The 18,364-nt window shown below is 44.4% G+C and overlaps 1 protein-coding gene and 1 non-coding gene across 4 annotated transcripts in view; one reads left to right on the top strand and one right to left on the bottom strand.

Annotated features, from left to right (window-relative positions):
• SEMA4G (semaphorin 4G) overlaps nucleotides 1–18,364 on the bottom strand; it is a 698,845-nt gene that overhangs the window by 95,777 nt on the left and 584,704 nt on the right. For all 3 annotated transcript variants that reach the window (XM_086922681.1, XM_086922680.1, XM_086922682.1), the window contains exon 10: nucleotides 6,268–6,412. In XM_086922681.1, coding sequence (XP_086778807.1) covers nucleotides 6,268–6,412 — 145 coding nt within the window. The remainder of the gene's footprint in view (nucleotides 1–6,267; nucleotides 6,413–18,364) is intronic.
• LOC147711971 (U6 spliceosomal RNA) lies at nucleotides 10,752–10,856 on the top strand. Its single transcript, XR_015296288.1, has one exon. It is a non-coding gene; the product is annotated as a U6 spliceosomal RNA (small nuclear RNA).

Consider the following 18,364-nt stretch of genomic DNA (forward strand, 5'->3'; position numbering starts at 1 on the left):
GGGAGGAGAAATGCGACACGGCGGGAAGGGGAGGGGGCGGAGCGGGTGGTGCTGGATGTTGTTTGGGAGCTGCAGTAGGCGGTGTGAGGATACTGGATGGAAGAGAGGGGAGGGAAGAGAGGGGAGGGGGGAGGGAAGAGAGGGGAGGGGGGAGGAGAAATGCGACACGGCGGGAAGGGGAGGGGGCGGAGCGGGTAAAACAAGACGGACGTGCACGCGCTTTTAAGCTCAATGCGCATGCGCATTGAGCTTAAAAGTCACGGGCACTGCAAGGAATCGCCACGATTCCTTGCAGTGGATAAAGAGTGGATAAGCCCCCATAGTCTCGCTTGCTCGATGCGCATGCGCATCGACAGGCGAGACCTAAAAACACTTTGCGGCAGATTTACAAGGCCCTTGCGCCACTTTTACGTCATTTTGACCATGGGGGAAAATGACGCAAAAGTGGCGCAAGGGGCTTGTAAATCTGCCCCTTTGTTCCTACAGAGGCGGGGCACGGGTAAGCAATGCGTATGCTTTCTTTAAATTAGAACACTGCGTTCAACGTTACTTACAAAGTTGCTATCATTTCTTATTACAACAAACACATCATGATGATTATTAACATTTCTTATTACAACCAACATATCATGATGATTAATGTACCCGGAACGTATCTGACAGGTACGTACGCGCACAGCAAAAACATTACTGAAATATGTTATTTAAAAACGTGGTGTAACTATTGCCTAAATCATTGGTACTTGTTGCGTCTGCCTAGGAAGGAGAAAAGAATGAGCCAACATGGGTGGCATAGTACTGGCCAGTGCTAGAAATGGCGAAATAGAAATAGAAGTGCAGGTAACAGCTTGTTTTTTGTAAAGTACAGGTACTCTACAATTAAAATTATTATGATTCTCATGAGAAGTGCAGCTACTCTTTCTCTGAAAATAAAAAAGTAACCGCACTCAGTACCAGACAGACAGTACCCTTTAAAGCAGTGGTACTGGCCACTTAATCTAGCTCAGTTGGTTATAATCCTGGGTGCAGCTGTGTTCACCATCTGAGCTGAACAGCAAGGTACACACGCGACGCAGTTACAATGAAATAAACCGGCACAAACACGCTTCTCAGAAAATGTCCATTTTTTGCAACTGATTCGGGATTTCTAAAAAAGTAGGCTGAGGCAAGATAGACAAAACGTATGGAAGGAATTGTGTCTGGATTCGAGGAGTGTGTGGTGAAAATATGTTCGAGGTCCGTGCGAGTATTATTTAAATAGCTCCCATATTGGCTTGCACATATTGCTTTAAAGAATTAAAGGCCACCTCTTCTCCCCCGCCCCCCGGCCAGCATACAACTTTAAATACAACTTTAAATTCGGCATACACATTTAAATTAAGATTCCAACTTTAAATTCCTTTTCAATAGTTTGTGAGCATTGGTGATAGTAGTTAAACATGCTGAACGTACCTCCGTGGTGAGCAGAGCCCCGGATGTCCCTCTCTCTGCCTGCGTTACTCGACTGTGTGGCGCGAGCTCCACTGATGGGCTTTTAAGCTTGTTAGCAGGATGCTCAGAGCTGACATGTGGGTCAGTTTTCCCTTTTTAGCAGGACGGGTCATTATGATTCAGTGCTCGGCTTTTTTTCTTGCTTCTTTTTTTAAGTCATTGACATTTTTCTTTTACGAGGCTCTCAGTCGAGTCTAGTTAAGACTCCCTATTTTGAGGTGAATTTATTTGCCTATTGTTGCCAGAAAGCATAACGAAAAAAACGAAAGAGAAAGCAGGGTAACCTGACCCAGGAGGGGGGAGGAGGGAGGAGAAATGCGTCTCGGGGCGGAGCAGGGAGAGCGGGCTTTGGAATGTAATTCACACGGCCGGCCGGTCGTGAAACTGAAAGCATGGCCGGCCGGCCGTGAAAGCCTTTGATGCGGCAGGGGAAATGCGAGACGGCGGGAAGGGGAGGGGGCGGAGCGGGTAAACCAAGACGGACGTGCACGCGCTTTTAAGCTCAATGCGCATGCGCATTGAGCTTAAAAGTCACGGGCACTGCAAGGAATCGCCACGATTCCTTGCAGTGGATAAAGAGTGGATAAGTCCCAATACTCTCGCTTGCTCGATGCGCATGCGCATCGACAGGCGAGACCTAAAAATGTGGCCCATTGGTTCTTGTATTTAAAAAATCGAATTACTGGTACACCTTGCAGCACAAGGCATGCAGAACAGCTACAGAAGGCCAGGCAAGGCCCCGAACATAGGAACATTTATATTTGTGCTTTATTTTATTTTTCAGGCCACAGGATCCTTCATAGAAATAAAAGGCCTAATTTAAGGTTTGGCAGGCGGAGTAAAGACAGATAGGGAGGCGGAGGACTTTCCGGCCGCCACCATGCCTTTTCTCCACCAGCCAAACTTATAGATATCCGCCAGACCTGTGGATATCGCTGTATTTTTCCAAGAACTACCGTCAGAGCAGTTCCTGTCAATGTTGGAGAAGTTTGACGGATGGCTCTATCTAACATGAAGGCGGCGATCAAATGTTTATAAAGTTTTACATTCTTAAAAAACAAATTCTCATGATTTTGGGATAATTAAAAATTTTTAAAGTCCCTATGACAACCAGCAAAAAAAGTCAACCGACCACCCACTTTAAATTGTGTGGGCGGTCAGATGGCTTCCCTCCGACCACCTTTACTCTGTCGGGCCATCAGAGGCGTACTTTGGTGACAGAGTTCCGTCATCAAAATACTGTTTGTCTGCCCAGCTCTAAATCATGCGGGCCGACCAAGAGTTTGGCTGAGAGGATACTCTGTTGCCATTGAATAGAGTACCCTCTCTGCCAAACCCTAAACCGGGCTCATAGTTAATTTTTACTTGGATTATATGTGTGTATTTATATACAGGATAATCAAAAGGGAGAGCAAGAGTTTTTAGGGGCGCGTCCTGTCTCCAAATGTATTATGTAGAATCAATGTGGACTGGCCCACTATGGGTAGAAGTATTTACTGCTATTTAGAGTCACTTATAATAATGGCCTTCTGTCTGGACCCAATGGGTCTTGTTTATAAACCCCTCACACACCAACCTGGTTGGTGTCATGCTTCATCATCGGGGTCCAACCAGACAGCAGAGTGCCGCCTGGTTGTGCTTCTACGCCTGACTACAGCGGAGCAGGTGTCGTGCAAACGTGTGATGTGGATGAAGGTGGATGTTCAGACAGACCATAAGCCCCTCTTATGGCTAAAACAGATGAAGGGTGAAACCCTCAAACTTTTGAGGTGGTCCATTTCCCTACAGGGTATGGACTATACAGTGGAACATAGACCTGGGAGTAACCATGCCAATGCAGATGGACTCTCCAGATATTTCCACTTAGAACATGAAGACTCAACTGGTCAAGGTTAGTTTAATGCACCGACGTTTGTGGGGGGTGGGGGTATGTAGGAGAGAAGGATCCGCTTCTCATAGTTGCCCCCACTTTTTGCTGATGTTTCACTGTTTTCGACTTAGACTGACTAGGATCCTGCTTTCCAGGGCCCCAGTTCAGCTGCTTTCTCCTCTAAATTGCTTGCATGTACTTTAGGTACACTCCAGATTGGAATCTGGGGTACCCTTATAAGCCCTAGTATATGATATACTATGTACCAGGGCATAGGTACCAGAGAGGCCTCCCAGGGGCTGCCGCATGTATTATGACACCCCGAGAGACCATTCAAATGTACACCACAGGTCTGCTATTGCAGCTTGTGTAAGGTGGTGCATGCACCCTGTACTTAGATATAGTTTCACTATATCTATCCTATATCACTGTATATATAAACCTATGGCAGGCCTTAGCAATCCTGAGAGCCCCTCTGCAGCCTTCGGAGCCTATTCTCCGGTGTTCTTTGTGATGCAGCCAACCATATATATTTAAGTGCATTATAACCTCATGGTAAATGCTAACTTTAAAACGGTTGCTTGGAAACATGTCGTGTTTGGTGTCAAACACCTTGGAATCATACCTCCCCGCCAGTAACTGGCGGTGAGGTATAATTCCACTCTCCTAAAGGTACATATGCGACACACCGGTACACCCGGTACCAGCTTTCTCGACCTGGGCAACACAAAATGGATGCCCTCCTGCTGCTGAGCCAAGCTCAAGCAGGGGAAGGCTTGACAATAAGCTTCCTGTCACAAGGAGGTGTGACCACCTCCCAGACAGGCTTTAGTCTATTGGGGCCAGGTGGGTGAACTCTGAGAGTGCTTTAAAGTCTGCACTGGGGGTACATTTGGTGTCCCTGTACATAGTCCAGCTCAGACCGGTTGCAGGAGCCATTTGCTCCTGTTCTGGGGCGAAACTGGACAAAGGACATCGGTGTAGCCACTCCTCTGTCCTGACCCTCCCATATGTGGCTCCCCAGAGTTTGTCCCATCCCTTCCTTGGGTATAAAGTAGGAACCCCTGACTACAGTACTTCAGATTTTACCTGGACTAATCGCAGCTACAGAAGCCAAGTACTTTGACGATCTACACTACGCTGGATGACTGAAGAATCTCCATTGGAGTAAAGGAGTTACTCCCCTGCAAGGCAGGCACCTAAAAGCATCTGACCAGTTTGCATCTCCTGAGCTCCTGAGGACTCCGAAGATTTCTGCAACACAGGAGGTGGGTTCCCGAGGTCTCTGGGATTGAGCTGTGCTCTTAGCAATTCTGAGGCCCGTAGCCCTCGTGGGGACTCTGCAACTCTAACCCCTGTGCACCATGTACTTTTGCAGAAGCATGTGCTTTTAGGCAATCCCAGAGGCTATGCTTTGGGCTACTTGTAGTCCTGACCCTGAGCAGTAATCCCACCGAAGATTTCCGGCCTACACTCCACGAGTTCCGTGGGCTGGTATTTTGTGATTTACTTAAGGTCCCTTTGCGATCCTTGGCCCGTTGACCTGTGGGTCCCTGTGGAGTTAACTTTGACTTTCTGTGGGCTTTCCTGGTTGCTCCAGATGTGCCCTGATGCTCCCTAGCTTGGGGAGCCCCCAGGATCTAGTTGGTCCTCACCGAAGCATCTTTCCTCTTACCACGTGGTTTGCAGTTGCCAAGGCTTGTTGGTGTTCAATCCAGACACTGACCCCCCAGTACTCGACATCCTTCATGGGAAAGCTCACCTCAGGACTTTGGTCATCGTCAACGTCTCCTGTTCCCTGTGGCTGCAGAGTCAAGCTTCACCTCTTCTCACCTGAAGCACCTGACATCGGTGGGCATTCATCTACCGAGCCCCTGGTCACCCTGAAGTGACCCAGACTCTGTCCCCTCTGCTTTCAGCTTCTTCTCACCTCGAATCCAGGCTTGGATTCCACCGGACACTTTTCATCTTCCCGGCAGCAGCACTTTTCTGCATCACGCTATTGAAAACAACGAAGGTTTCCGACATCACTTGACACCTATGCACCCGGCTCCCCAGGGGTAGGTAACACTGGTACTCTGGTACTCACAAGGGTGCTGGCCTTAGAACCTTCTATGTTTACAGGGGTTTGCTCAAAGTCCTCTCCGAAGTGTCCTTAATCTTTAAAATTCCAACAGCGACTTTCCTATAGAGTTCTATGGAGCCCACCTCTGTGTTCTCACACTGCACCCGTCCTCCGTGGGTCCCCTGTGCCACTACTTTGGGTGGTTCCTTGGGTTTCCAGTGATTCTACGAGCTCTAGGCACTGTGTCTAGTCAAGTCATGGTTGTTATACCACTTTCTTAGTATATGGTTTGGTCTCCCCCTGGAGCTCATTGTGTATTGTGCTATTTACTGTCGTTCTAGTGATTTAATGTTGTGTGCTGTGTGCTCATATCTCATAAAGAGGTTAGTAAAGAGTGTTTAGTAATAAATACATATATTTTATATATTTCTTGTGTGGTTCTCCTTTCATTTGGTCATGCAAGAGGTTCTGATCAGTAAAACAAGCTGCTTTACATTCCTTTGAGACTTAGCCTGCAGGCTGCTCTCCATAGCTACCACTAGGATAGTTTTCAATAAAGGTTGTCTTTAACCTAATCATCAATAAGGGTTGTTTGGACTGGTACAGGGTGCTCACTTTAATTAGTGGTCAGCAAATACTAGGCTAACTTATCACACCCTCTATGCCAGACAACATTCTGCATGTGTGATATTTGATTCTTTTCAGTTCAATTTATTATGATTAAAACCATACACATGACAAAAAATTATTAACACTCAGGTCTTAGGAATAGGCCAAAATCTACATAAGACACAAAAAACATTGGTTTTTTCACTTCATTGAGGTGATAGCTGACACTTACTGAGCCGGGCCGAGGGCTTGGCACTTCTTTCTCATACAGCGACCATTTACGGAATGCCTTCTGGTACTCCATGTAGGGCCCTTCAAATGCTCTCTGTATTTCCGAAATGCTGTACTGGCAGATTGCAGATGCTTCCATATTGCCCCTAAATATCAAAAAGATGGACATGATTTTCATTTATTACGATAGTAAAGAAGCAATTAAATAAATCCACTGCTGAACCTCAGTAGATGTTGTTAAGCCTGACTGGACATTCAGAGTCTGGATGGGTGGCAACAAATCATCCAGTTGCATTCACATCTGGAGTGAAACTTAGGACAGAAATATAGCCTATACTGCCAAACTTTACATTGCAATGTTTACACTAGGCCTGTAGTACCGTACAAGTCCCTGCAACACATCACTGAATTTGACCATGCTACCCCTTCCGCATTGAAGCCAATTAGAGAAAGCCAAGAGTAGCTAACAAACAAGTTACTTACATTCGTTACTTATATTCGGTAATGCCTTATCTGGTAGAGACTCTAACCAGCTGCAGAGTCCTTACCTTAAAACTATACCCAGGCGTCGAGTTGGATCTGGAAATTTTCATGAGCAGTACCCCTGTGTGCTGGTAGGTGGCATTTTTGGGCTCAGTGTGACGTCCTCAGCGTCATCTGTACTGGGAAGTGACATGTGTGGTGCCTACATAGGCACCACACTAGTGCACTATATTTCTGCAATATTTCACACCAAGAAGCCACGAAGAACACTGATCAGTTGTGTGTGAGTCGAGGGCCATGAAATGGTTCTGAACAGAGACTTCTAGCCATAGATTCCTTACCTTAGTATAGATGCCCAAGCAATACTTCCCTGGAGAAAATGCCTGTGACCTGATTTAGGCCAGAAAGTCCTGCACGACTGGACGGCAAAATGCCTATCCTGATGAACCTAACTATCCAGACAGTAGTGTTTGATAAACGTGTGCAGTGAAGCCCATGTGCCTGCCTGGCAGATGTCCAGAGTGGAAACTCTGCATGCTAACACAGTGGTCACAGCCTTTGTACTGATGGAATGAGCATGCAAACCCTCTAGGGGTTGCTTCTTGGCCAATTGGATGGTACGTTTCTGCATGGCCTGCACGTTTTTTGTCTCCAACATATACCACGAACAGTTGATCGTCCACCCGGAATGGTTTTGTGCAGTCACTATAGAACAACCATGCACTTTATGGGTCAAGACTGTGGAGTCTCTCCTCTTCCTTAGAGGGATGAGGCAGAACGTAAAAAGGTAGACAAATTGATAGAGTGTTCTACGTGGAACGGGTGACTACCTTCGGCAAGAAGGATTCTCTAGTCCGAGGGACCAGTTTGACTGGGGAACAAAGAGTTGTAGAGAGGCTGAAAAAACAGCACCTACAGTTCACTGACTCTCCGGCCAGATGTAATTGCCACCGGAAAGACAGTTTTGATGGTGAGGAGCCTAAGAGGGCAAAAATGAAGCAGCTCGTAGGGAGTGCACATTAGAAAGGTAAGAACCACGCTACGGTCCCAATGAGGCATGACAAAGAAAGCTGGGGGGAACATGTGCTGCAAGCCTTTAGCGAACCTATTAATAATAGGGGATTTGAAGAAAGAAGGCTGATCTGGTAGCCCCAGAAAAGCAGACATTGCAGATATATAACCCTTCAATGTTCCCTATGCAAAGCCCTGCTGAGCCAGGGTAAGGATAAACAAAATAACCTGGGAAAGGAGAGCAGATAAGGGATCAACTTGTTTTTCTGTACAACATGCCACCATTTTTGCCAACCGCTCGCATATACTATTTTGGTGGAGGGACAGCGAGCTGCCAAGATGACATTACAGATTTCAGGGGGAAGGTCAAAAACTGTCAACTGTCACCGCTCAATCTCCATGCATGATGGCGGAGCGTTGACAGGTTCAGTGTAGAACCGTATTACACAAGCGGGTACGGTAGCTACGAAACAGAAGGGGCTACTTCTCCCTCATGGTATTAATAATTCCTACTCAGGCGTACATGAAGTTCTATCGGGACAAGTGAGAATACCAGTCTTTTAAAAGAGGAAGTCTCATCCACAATTTGTGGCATGCTTCATCAAAGGCAACCTTCCACGCCCTGGCACAACAATACTACCAAGCCAGACTCAACCTCCAGGGTCAAGAAAGAAGGAGGGACAAACGAGGGATCCAGATCAGTTGAAAATACCCCGAGGCACCCAGGTTTTCACCTTTGACCTTTTAAAAACTATTTTGAGATGGAATGTGAGAACCATGGCTCACCCCATCCCCCAAACATGTTTCTAGCCCTATGTCTTGCCGATACAGGTCATTGACATTTTCAAGGCCTAAAATCCCTAATGGAGTGGCCTATTTCCTGTTAGACAATACTTGGTGAAACCAACACATTTTGGTGAGTCCCACCTGGTTTGTAAGGTATCACACCCTAATTTTAGGGGATACCAGCTCCTCGGTCTGGGAGGGGACAATGTCCCTTGCAGTCACACATTCGTCAAAAGGCCTATTGTTTCTTACACCTAGGCCTCTTCCGCAAACACAGAGGCCTTCAAAGGGCATGTACATGAGTGAAGCCTGGACATCCCAGAAAAGTCAGTTGTTCTCAACCAGGTGTGGTGCCTAAGGGCCACTGATGATGAAATTGGTCTGCCTAGTGAGTCGTTGTGTCCAGCCAACAATGTATGGTGAACTTAGCTGCATCCCTCCCGTCAGCAATAGCTTGTGAGAGTTTGGCCCGGTCTTCCTCCTGCACCATAGGCAGCACCTGCGCAACCAAGTCCCAGGGCAAGTGGGAGTTTTGGCCCAAAAGGCATGCGGTGTTCACCGACCACAGTGCCAGGCTTCACCAAGGTGTCCAGCCTCTTGGATTCCATGTCCAAAGAAGAGGCAGGGAATGCACCCGGCAAGGGATTCAACCATGACTATGCAGTATCAACATATGTAGTACATTGGAAGCCATGCCATAGCCTCCTTCAATTTACTCCTTTATCTAGCTGTAAATATAATTAAATCTCTGCGAAACTACTGAAGCCTCAAAGAAGGTTCAGCTTTTAATTGACCCAAGAGGGAGGCAGCGCACAGCTGGTGTCCAGTGGGCAAGCTCTGGTCTGTGACTCCTACATGCCATTCCCATCTGTGTGAGGACAAAAAAGCAGATGCTTTCTAAAGCAAAGAGTACCGGGCCAGCCACCTGCGAGGATGTGTGGGTGTGAACACTCTGCCTATGAAAGGTCCTGCACCGATATACGCTTATGAATGATGGCATATTTCAAACATAGCAAGCAAAAATATATTATAATGTTATGTACCTGGCTATAACCTGCTTGTTTGAGCTCCAATCCCAAAGTTTGACATTTACAGTAGAAAGGCCAACCTACAAAATGTCCATGACTGCAAAAGCAGAAGCAGCCTTCTGACCCTGGGGCTGTTCATTATTATAAACTAAAAGATGTCAGCTGGATCCACTTTAGAGCTATTATACATGTTTTTATTGGGTAATATTTCATTAACAGCTAATGTTCTATTGGCCAATTGTATTCAACGTGTTTGTAGGCGTACAGTTGAGTTTTTTGCTTTATGGATTTCAATCAATAATTCTTTTATAGACTCATACTTCTCAGAAGTCGCAGTAATAACTTAGAAATACAGCATCGGTCTGGGATCTAACTTTTCCAGTCCACGAGCCAATAGTTCAAGCAGAGGGTGCGATAGCCCCAACTTCTGATGTCAAGGCGAAACAATGAGTGCAGGAGTCCAATACAACATTAGTGGATAATGAATACATGCTGAAAAAAAATATATTGTTGCTCATGGTCAGTGGTGGCCAGCACAGATCGGGGGAGGCAGGGCGGAGGTAAATAAAAAATCAAAATTAACTTACCTCCTCGCTGCATCTTCCTTGCTAGGTCCTACACGTCGCGCCGGCCGGCCGGAACAATAGGAAGCACCCAGGCTGAGGCTTCCCTGAGCCAATCACGACACTTCATTACAGCGTTGTGATTGGTAAGCACACAGGCTCACCTGACCAATGCAATGCAGCGTTGTGATTGGTCTGAGCCCAGAGATTCGGCGCTCAGCCAGGAAATGGGGGCCTGGACATGTTCTCCATGCAGGCTGTAATGCAGACTGCGTGGAGAACAGGGAAGGTGTGCATAAATGTTTAGTCAGCCCGAGAAGGATGATCAAACATTAATGCGCACTTAGGGAGTGAACACCACTCCCCCCCCCCCACCCCCCTGCTCTGTCAGCAGAGCAGCCCAGCTCCACACTGCCTGGCGAAGCTGCCGCATCTACAAACGGGAAAACATAAAATTATAATAACTTTCAGTTATTTATATTTTATTTTTCCTTTACACTGATAAAAAGCAGTGGGGCGACGCTCCTCCGCCTTAGCGGAGGAACCGCCACTGCTCATGGTGCTTTAGGTGCATGGCAATTTGCTGGTGAGGCGGCATGAGATTTTGAAAAAGTGTGTTCACTTCTGAAGTACATATACCAAAATTGAAATAACACAGAGCAGTAAATCATGGCCCCGGCACAACTATGACACACATTTGTGAAGCATATAAACGTCAGGTTTTATTGCTTGTACGATGAGACATGGAAGTTTCTGTCACACTGGGCCTTTCATAATCTGCCCACCCTCAAGTCTACAGTGAGTCTGCTGTGACTTAACATCCAACTCTTCTTTACTATTACTCTTCCTTGTCCATGGTATTCTTTATTGCAGTACGTTATTGGTTTTGCCTTCAGAACCCTTGCTTGAAGTTAGTTCAGTTTTCCTTCTTTATATGATTGATATTATGGCTTGCAAAATATTTTCTGATATTCCACTGTACATCACTTGCTGATTTTCCCCTAATAGTCCTGATTTCTTCATGTGTCTGGGCATGATTATTTCTTCAGAGGCGTTTTTTTGAGTTTAACATTTTATACAGAAAAAGCACGCCAGTAGTAACCTTCAAAGTGGCTGTGGTTACAAAGTCAAACGCTGGCACTCCCCGGAGTTCCAACCCCTGCCCCCAACTCAGCCACTTGATCAAGCCTGCACGTGCAGCTCAATGTCTTAGGACTCTGCGGTCGTGCTATTTTTTGCGCTTCCAATGAAGCGTTACTACTCATCTCCTTCCACCTTGATTATCAAGTCACTAGTTTGGCTCCCAGCTAGAGAAGCAAGCATTGTTTATCAATTTTCCCCCCTTGGCCGTTGAAATTTCAAGTTAGCTTTTCCAGCCCCATTAGTGTCGACTCCACAATCTGCCAGTCGATTCTTGGATACTCCGATTCTGGGCTATCAATTGTTTGACTGTGACAGAACACGATATTCATTGCAATCATCCAGTCAGTTCTGGTCATGCCCCGGAGTCCAGCCGTCTTCAAACCAAGTATTATCATAGCCTGGTCCGATTATATCAGATACCCTAAGTGTCCTTTATGTGACTCAAAATCTCCTTCCATAAAGTCTGTAGTACAGGGCATGACCTCCAGATGTGCAAATCATCTCCTTCTTGGCCAAATTCCCACCAACTTTTCCCATCTACATTTCAAAATTGCATATGAAAATTGCAGTTTTATTGTTAATCTGTGCCCCCGTTTTCATATTTGGATGAGGCCTATACCATCCAGCCCCTGAATAAGCGCAGACCAATCAATTTTATTGAATACCTCTGCCGCATCCAGTGCCACCAACGATAATATTGGTAGTTGGATTTTCGGATGATTCGACTACTCTGTGAGATGCGAGACTCTCCTAATATTGTCACATGCTTGTCTGTTAGGAATGAATCTGGATTGGTCTGGATGAACTAAAAAGGGTAAGAGAAGCAGGTGCCTATTTGCAAGGATTGTGTCTAGATATTTTTGTCGTTGGACAGCCACTCAGCAATCGTCAGAATGGAAATGTTCCTCGAAACCATCTTTTTTTTCTAAGTTCAATTTGGAAAATGGTGAAAAGTACAGGAAAAGAGGGAACACATTCAGCAGCGCCGACAGGTTGTGCTGGTGAAGGGGCTTTCAAATTTTACCTTTCAGCTGGACCCAAAACAAAGACCTGATTTAATGGTCCATCAGCACTCTTTTAGTTCGAGTATCACACTCTACGACTGCTTTCTGGTGCACAGTGTTTGTTATCACTACACAAATGCTTAAGAAAAACTAAAGTTTGGAGGCAGGCTTTTGGCTTTGTTCAATCCTTGTTTGCAAGAGGTACATACGCACTCACTGTGTATTTGTATGGTGGAGTAATTAAACAATGATTTAAATAGTAATACAACATAAAAAATGGGCAGTGGACCTAAGAACAACACACCTAAACCATTGTCCCCACAAAATTAGAAAGATTGCACAATATTATGTCTCATGTGTGCACTTTCTGCCCAAAAAGTGCTCCCCTCTCTGGGGAAATAGATACAAATGCAAGAACCAGGGGTGCACCACACATAAACAAAAAATCAAAAGCATAAGTCTTCTCATCTGAATATGTAATCCAGATGAGAAATTATTTCAGGCATTCATCCATATAGGAATCAAAAATATGTCCATCCTATGTAAGGCACTTCAATAGGTATCGCAGAGAAGAGAAACCGGAGCGATCCTTCCGAGTTCTAATGTCCGAATCCTGGCAGCCATCATGTCCCATTATATTTATTACACATAGATGGTGCATTCAGAATCGCTCTGTGTACAGGACTTACTGCGCATCAACTTTACTATCAAATTGAAATCTCTTCACACCAGTATTTTAATGCCTTGAAGAAGTCCATTGTCTATTGGACGAAACGCGTTGGCTGGTTTTAATGAATATTTACAAGAAGCACCATTAAAAGAAGAACACCAAAAGACATGTTGTGATCAGTTGCCAAAACACTTATGCTTCTGATGTGTTGTTTATGTGTGGTGCAACCCTAGTTCTTGCATTTGTAATGATTTAAATATCAAACACTAATGTATTTGATTTCTTTTATAGCACTACTCGTTCCAAAGTAGGCTGCTGGAGCACCTTATATCACACATATTATACAGAGTAAATAAATCATTCAAGTGAATAAAGCAATCTACAGGAAATGTTACATACGACAATGAGGTTTACAAGGTATAGGAGTCATATATTGTTCCTTCGGGTAGACATTATATTTTGAGAGTGCATGATCTGAAGAAATACAAAGTTGGGATTTGAAATGTAATGTAGTCATTCAGGTGGATTGTACTTATAAGACTTATTACTACCCAACGGAAACCTTTACAGTAACCAAAGAATAACTATAGATTGAGACAAAACACAAGGTTCTAAATCCATGCCTGGCAGTTTTCATTCAGCTACTGGATGTCAGTTCATACCTCACGGTGCTATATTAGAAAGAATGCAACTTATGACCTGCAAGCAACCAAAGCATATCTGTGTCAAAAGCAGAAACCCATGTACCTACATAAAATATGAGTCTGTGATCTGCATGTTAGGCGATGTGCTTTGCAGCAGGCACATTAACACTCTATGCTACTTTATGAGTCAAAACTGTTACTAGACAAAACACAGACCTCTCTTGAGCAAAACATAGTCTTCTACAGCCAGTCCTTAACCCTCAAGGTGTTTTAAAATAAATCCTTTATATAGCTAATTAACTGAGCCACAACAGAGTTACTGTCACTTTTGTCGTGTTGCCAATTTCTTTGTCCAGATTTCTAAAAAAAACGGTAAATTGACGGTTAGACTCGCTTTTCATGACTCCACCCCTCGTAATTCCAACTCCTTTACGCTGCAACATCTGGATCCCAATTTATGAGTACGTTTTTTCCATTTCTAAAACTGCGCTTTAGATCACTAATTGCTGCTGGGACCATTTAGGCAGGGTGGGCACCGATATACAAGGACAGCAGAAGTTCCCTGGAGTAGAAACAACTGAAAAGAAGTCAGGGAATGGGAACGTCCGTTTAGGTTTCTCTGAATATGAAAAAATAAATCAGCCCATAGAGGGGTGGAATGAGACAGGCAGACACACATGCAGAGGCCCACCGTCCCCTTCAATTATGATTAAAGTTTTCTACTCCGTGGGGTACTGTAGAGGTGTTTTATATTTTTGTACATCATTAACAAACTGCAATATGCATTTATACACACGATTTCCATCTACAGAGTGATACAACACAATTGCTTTGGAGACAAATCTCCTATGTTGTGTAGAAGTGTATAATCTGATGTGTATTAGTGGATGTACGTCGTTACAACGCATGCTTTTACAGCGCATGCCTTTATGACGTAACTTTTACAACGCAAGTCGTTACAACGACTTGCGTTGGGGGGCGCTGGATAGTGAATAGTTTAATTTACTATTCCAACTCCAGTCCCTGTGGATAGTAGGGAAGGTGTTGGATAGTAAATTAAAACTATTCCCTATCCTAGAGTGCCCCCCCAGTGCAAGTCGTTGTAATGACTTGTGTTGTAATGGTTGCATCGTAAAGGTACTTTGTTGTAAAAGTTGCGTTGAAAACGCTGTTCCCCGTATTAGTTATGCTACATTTCTGTGTAAAAAGCCACCTTGAACAAGATGGAAGCTATCTCTGTCAATCACTCGTGCTTTCCCTCTGCACACATCATCACAGGCCCCGCTGCACACAATAGTTTAACTAATTTGAAAGCCCCTGTAAGCATGTCCTTAGTAAACAGACCAGCTTTACTATACACGAGATCAGAACTAAACCGCAGAATGTGTGACACAACCTTGAAGCCACTGAATTATATTAAAATAGTAATTACTATTATTGTATTGGGGGATTTACTGGGCCCATTAAACACAGCCCCCACGGCTTGCTTATGGGTATGTTTGAATTAGGGCATTTAGGAGGCATGGACTTGACACTAGGCATGTTTTGGTTGGGTGAAGCTGGGTTATCATGTTTGGGAGGGGTTAACACCGCTGTGCCATGGCTTTACAAGGGCACTCAGCTGACAGCCTCTGGCTTCCTTATGTTTTTGGATCACCCCAGGGCTTGCAATCTTGTGAGCTTGCATTTCTGGAGGGACTTTATCTTATATAAAACATCAAAATGCATTTTAACATCTACGAATAAATTCTGTTAGTAGAGCTCTGACCTCAAGGCGGGCCCAAAATAAAGGAAGTTTTATGAAGTCACAAATGTTATTGTAGTTTCCTAATCTGATAACAAAATGCTCGTCATGTTCACATATCTATCCTAGCCATTCTCCACAAGGAGGAGTAACAGCACTAGGTATAGTGACAGTTTCAGAGAGTGTTGTGGGGTATCGGAGGGAGCGGCTGATGGGAAGCGAAGGCAAGGCCTCTCTAGAAACCAACCATGTACTAAGTGCCTTTTTCAAATAGAGAGAGAATGCGAGTGTGTGCGTATGTGTGTGTGTGTGTGAGAGAGAGAGAGAGAGCAAGAGAGAGGTGGAGAGCGTGAGGCTGTGTAAAAGTACAGTTATGTGACTTTTTATGTGGTATCAGAAATCTAAAGATTCTGTAACTTTGCAAGAACTAGTTTACTGTGATGTCAGATACCTCCTTGGAAGCTTGATACAAACGGAAACCTCACAGTTACATACATTTTGGGCTTGATTCACAACAGCATGTATGAATTCAGGAAGTAATACTACAAGAATAGTCTTTTATGGACTCTTAGCCCCGATTAGGATTGCCACCTGGTTGGTATTTGCCAATAATCTGGTGCTGCCATGCTTTCACCTCAGCACCTTGAAACAGACATATAGTGAAGCCACTGTGGCTTATGTATAACTGCTAGGTGCTGTCTTGAAACCTTGTACAATTAAACTTCAGCCCAGGTGGTGGGCAAATGAGTAATGAACCTAACCCTTACGAGTGCACAATGTTAACCTCAATGAACGGGGAAAGGAGAGGCGGCACCGCGGCAGGGCAGCTCATGTTGCTGTGGTAGAACAAGTAGCGGTGTAGGTTTGCATTCTCTTTTGTGTTGAAGATTGCAAAGCTAAGGTTATCACAAACACAAACTCAAATTTCATTGGAACTTGCTTTCAGCCGTCTACACGCAGAGGCAGAGAGAGCTGTTATCAAAACAGTTTGTAATCCAAAGATAAACAAGTCTATTGTTAGAACCTCGCTATGTGTTACGAGAGTTCCTATGAAAGAAGACGTGTGTAATATTGCAGTTTGTAAGGCCTTTGTGGTTAGTTCAGCATGGTAACAACACTTGCAGAAAGATGCAATTGCACATAACGTGGCGCAGGCCAAATAAAGGCCTATGTTCAGTCACACCACAGATTGTTCGACTGTGCGAAGGAATTGGGGTCTAATTGTCCATTACTAGTGTTATATGTCTACTGATCATAAAGCTGCAGAACGCCTAATCCTAGATTTGTTAAAGCTGCCAACTCACACGGTGCTGTAGTGAGGTTCCTATATCCCCGATAGGCTATGCGCATTGGAATAATATACACTATAGTTTTGACATAGGACTAAGGTCACTATGTCTCTATCGAGTACATTAAACTTAATTACTTGTGTGTGCCAGCTAACTCAGAGGTAACTAGAAACTTTGTTGAATGAACAAAAAGGGATTCGTTTCTGAAAACCGCATGAACATGACAACTTTCTTTCCCTTAGAGTCAGAACAATATCTTCAGAGTCGTGGAAACAATAGATAACCGCTTTACTCAGTCAATCGTGCATGCTTCGTTTCTACAGAGTTGCACAGAAATAGATAGACGGGCGTTTCAATAAAAAGGGTTTATTGAACAGTCTTATTTCTCATGCAAGAGATATGAACTACTATAATCGTAAGACAGAATACAAAGTATAAAATGTACAGTGTTAGCAGTAAGATGAAATAAAACTGTAGTAGCATGTCTTGTAGCTATGACATATATTCATTAAAAATACATACATAAATAACACAGGCTAAAATACTCAACTGGTGCTTCTAAAATAATCCTACTGAGGAAATGGAAAATCTTCATTCTCAGGGGTCTTCCTAATATCACAAAATCGTCAAACACACAGTGAATCCATCGGTGTAACATGACGAAAACACTCATGCTTGTTGAGCTCACTATTTACGGTTCGATGTTACCAAAATCGTAACAGAACCATAACCTTAATGACCCAGGTTCAGAATTCACAGAACCTCACTACCCCAGTGATCCTAACCTAAGTCTAGTACGAGGGAAGAAGTAGGTGCTGTCTTAGTCTGGTTTAGTTATGCCAAGAGTTGCCAAACGTTTCTCTAGGTTCTAATCAGCTCCATCCCTTAGAATGAGAGAGGTTGGTATCTCTTTTCTGGGACTCAATCTCTAACCCCCCACAAGGAGAGTCAGAAACACCGGAGCTGGATTCTCGGCAAGGAGGATGACAGCGTCTGGTCAGTGTGTCAGTTGGGGACTTGACTTCCTTCAAGACTTATTGTGGCGAGTCGCGTCGTGCAAGTAGGTAGCCGAACCGCACCATGCCTTGCCATAGCAAGTGAAGGTATATTTATACCTTGAAGGTGTTTAGGAATGCCGGTATTGACGTACAAGTCGGGCATAAGAACGTCATGAATGAACCCCTAAGGAATAGATGCTCATGAATAAGAAATTAGTTCTTGGTGAAATCAATATCCAGGCAAGGGGAAATCTTAAAGGCTTAAGAGTCTGGTTTTCCAAGAACTTGTTGTGACGTAGATGAACGGATTTAAGTAGCCATGCCTGTATTTGGTTAGCATGGACAATGCCTAAATAAGGGCTTATTTCTATGTCTAAATAAGGGCAATGTGAATTGCACCTATATAAGGGCATGAATCGGGAAATTTATATGGAATTCATACGGAATCTAAATCAATACACAACAGTGCCACCGTGTTTACATGATTTTGTGTCCCTTCACGCAATCACCTGGTGAGGAACCGAAATCACCTGGTAGCAAAGAAAAGAAGCTGAAAACTACTATAGTTACTGGATTTCCAGCTTGTTTTTTGAAGTAATAAGCAGCTGATGTCGATAAAAGGTATGCAAACACCCTAGGACATCGTCAGCAGCCTTGATGACCCTATCTTTTGTTTTTGGAGAGGGGGTGAGGGGCTTGGTGAGGGACAGATGCCTCTTGATTAGCTCTCGACGC

This window comes from Lissotriton vulgaris, chromosome 5, assembly GCF_964263255.1.
Source record: "Lissotriton vulgaris chromosome 5, aLisVul1.2, whole genome shotgun sequence".
In the NCBI taxonomy this organism is placed as follows: domain Eukaryota; kingdom Metazoa; phylum Chordata; class Amphibia; order Caudata; family Salamandridae; genus Lissotriton; species Lissotriton vulgaris.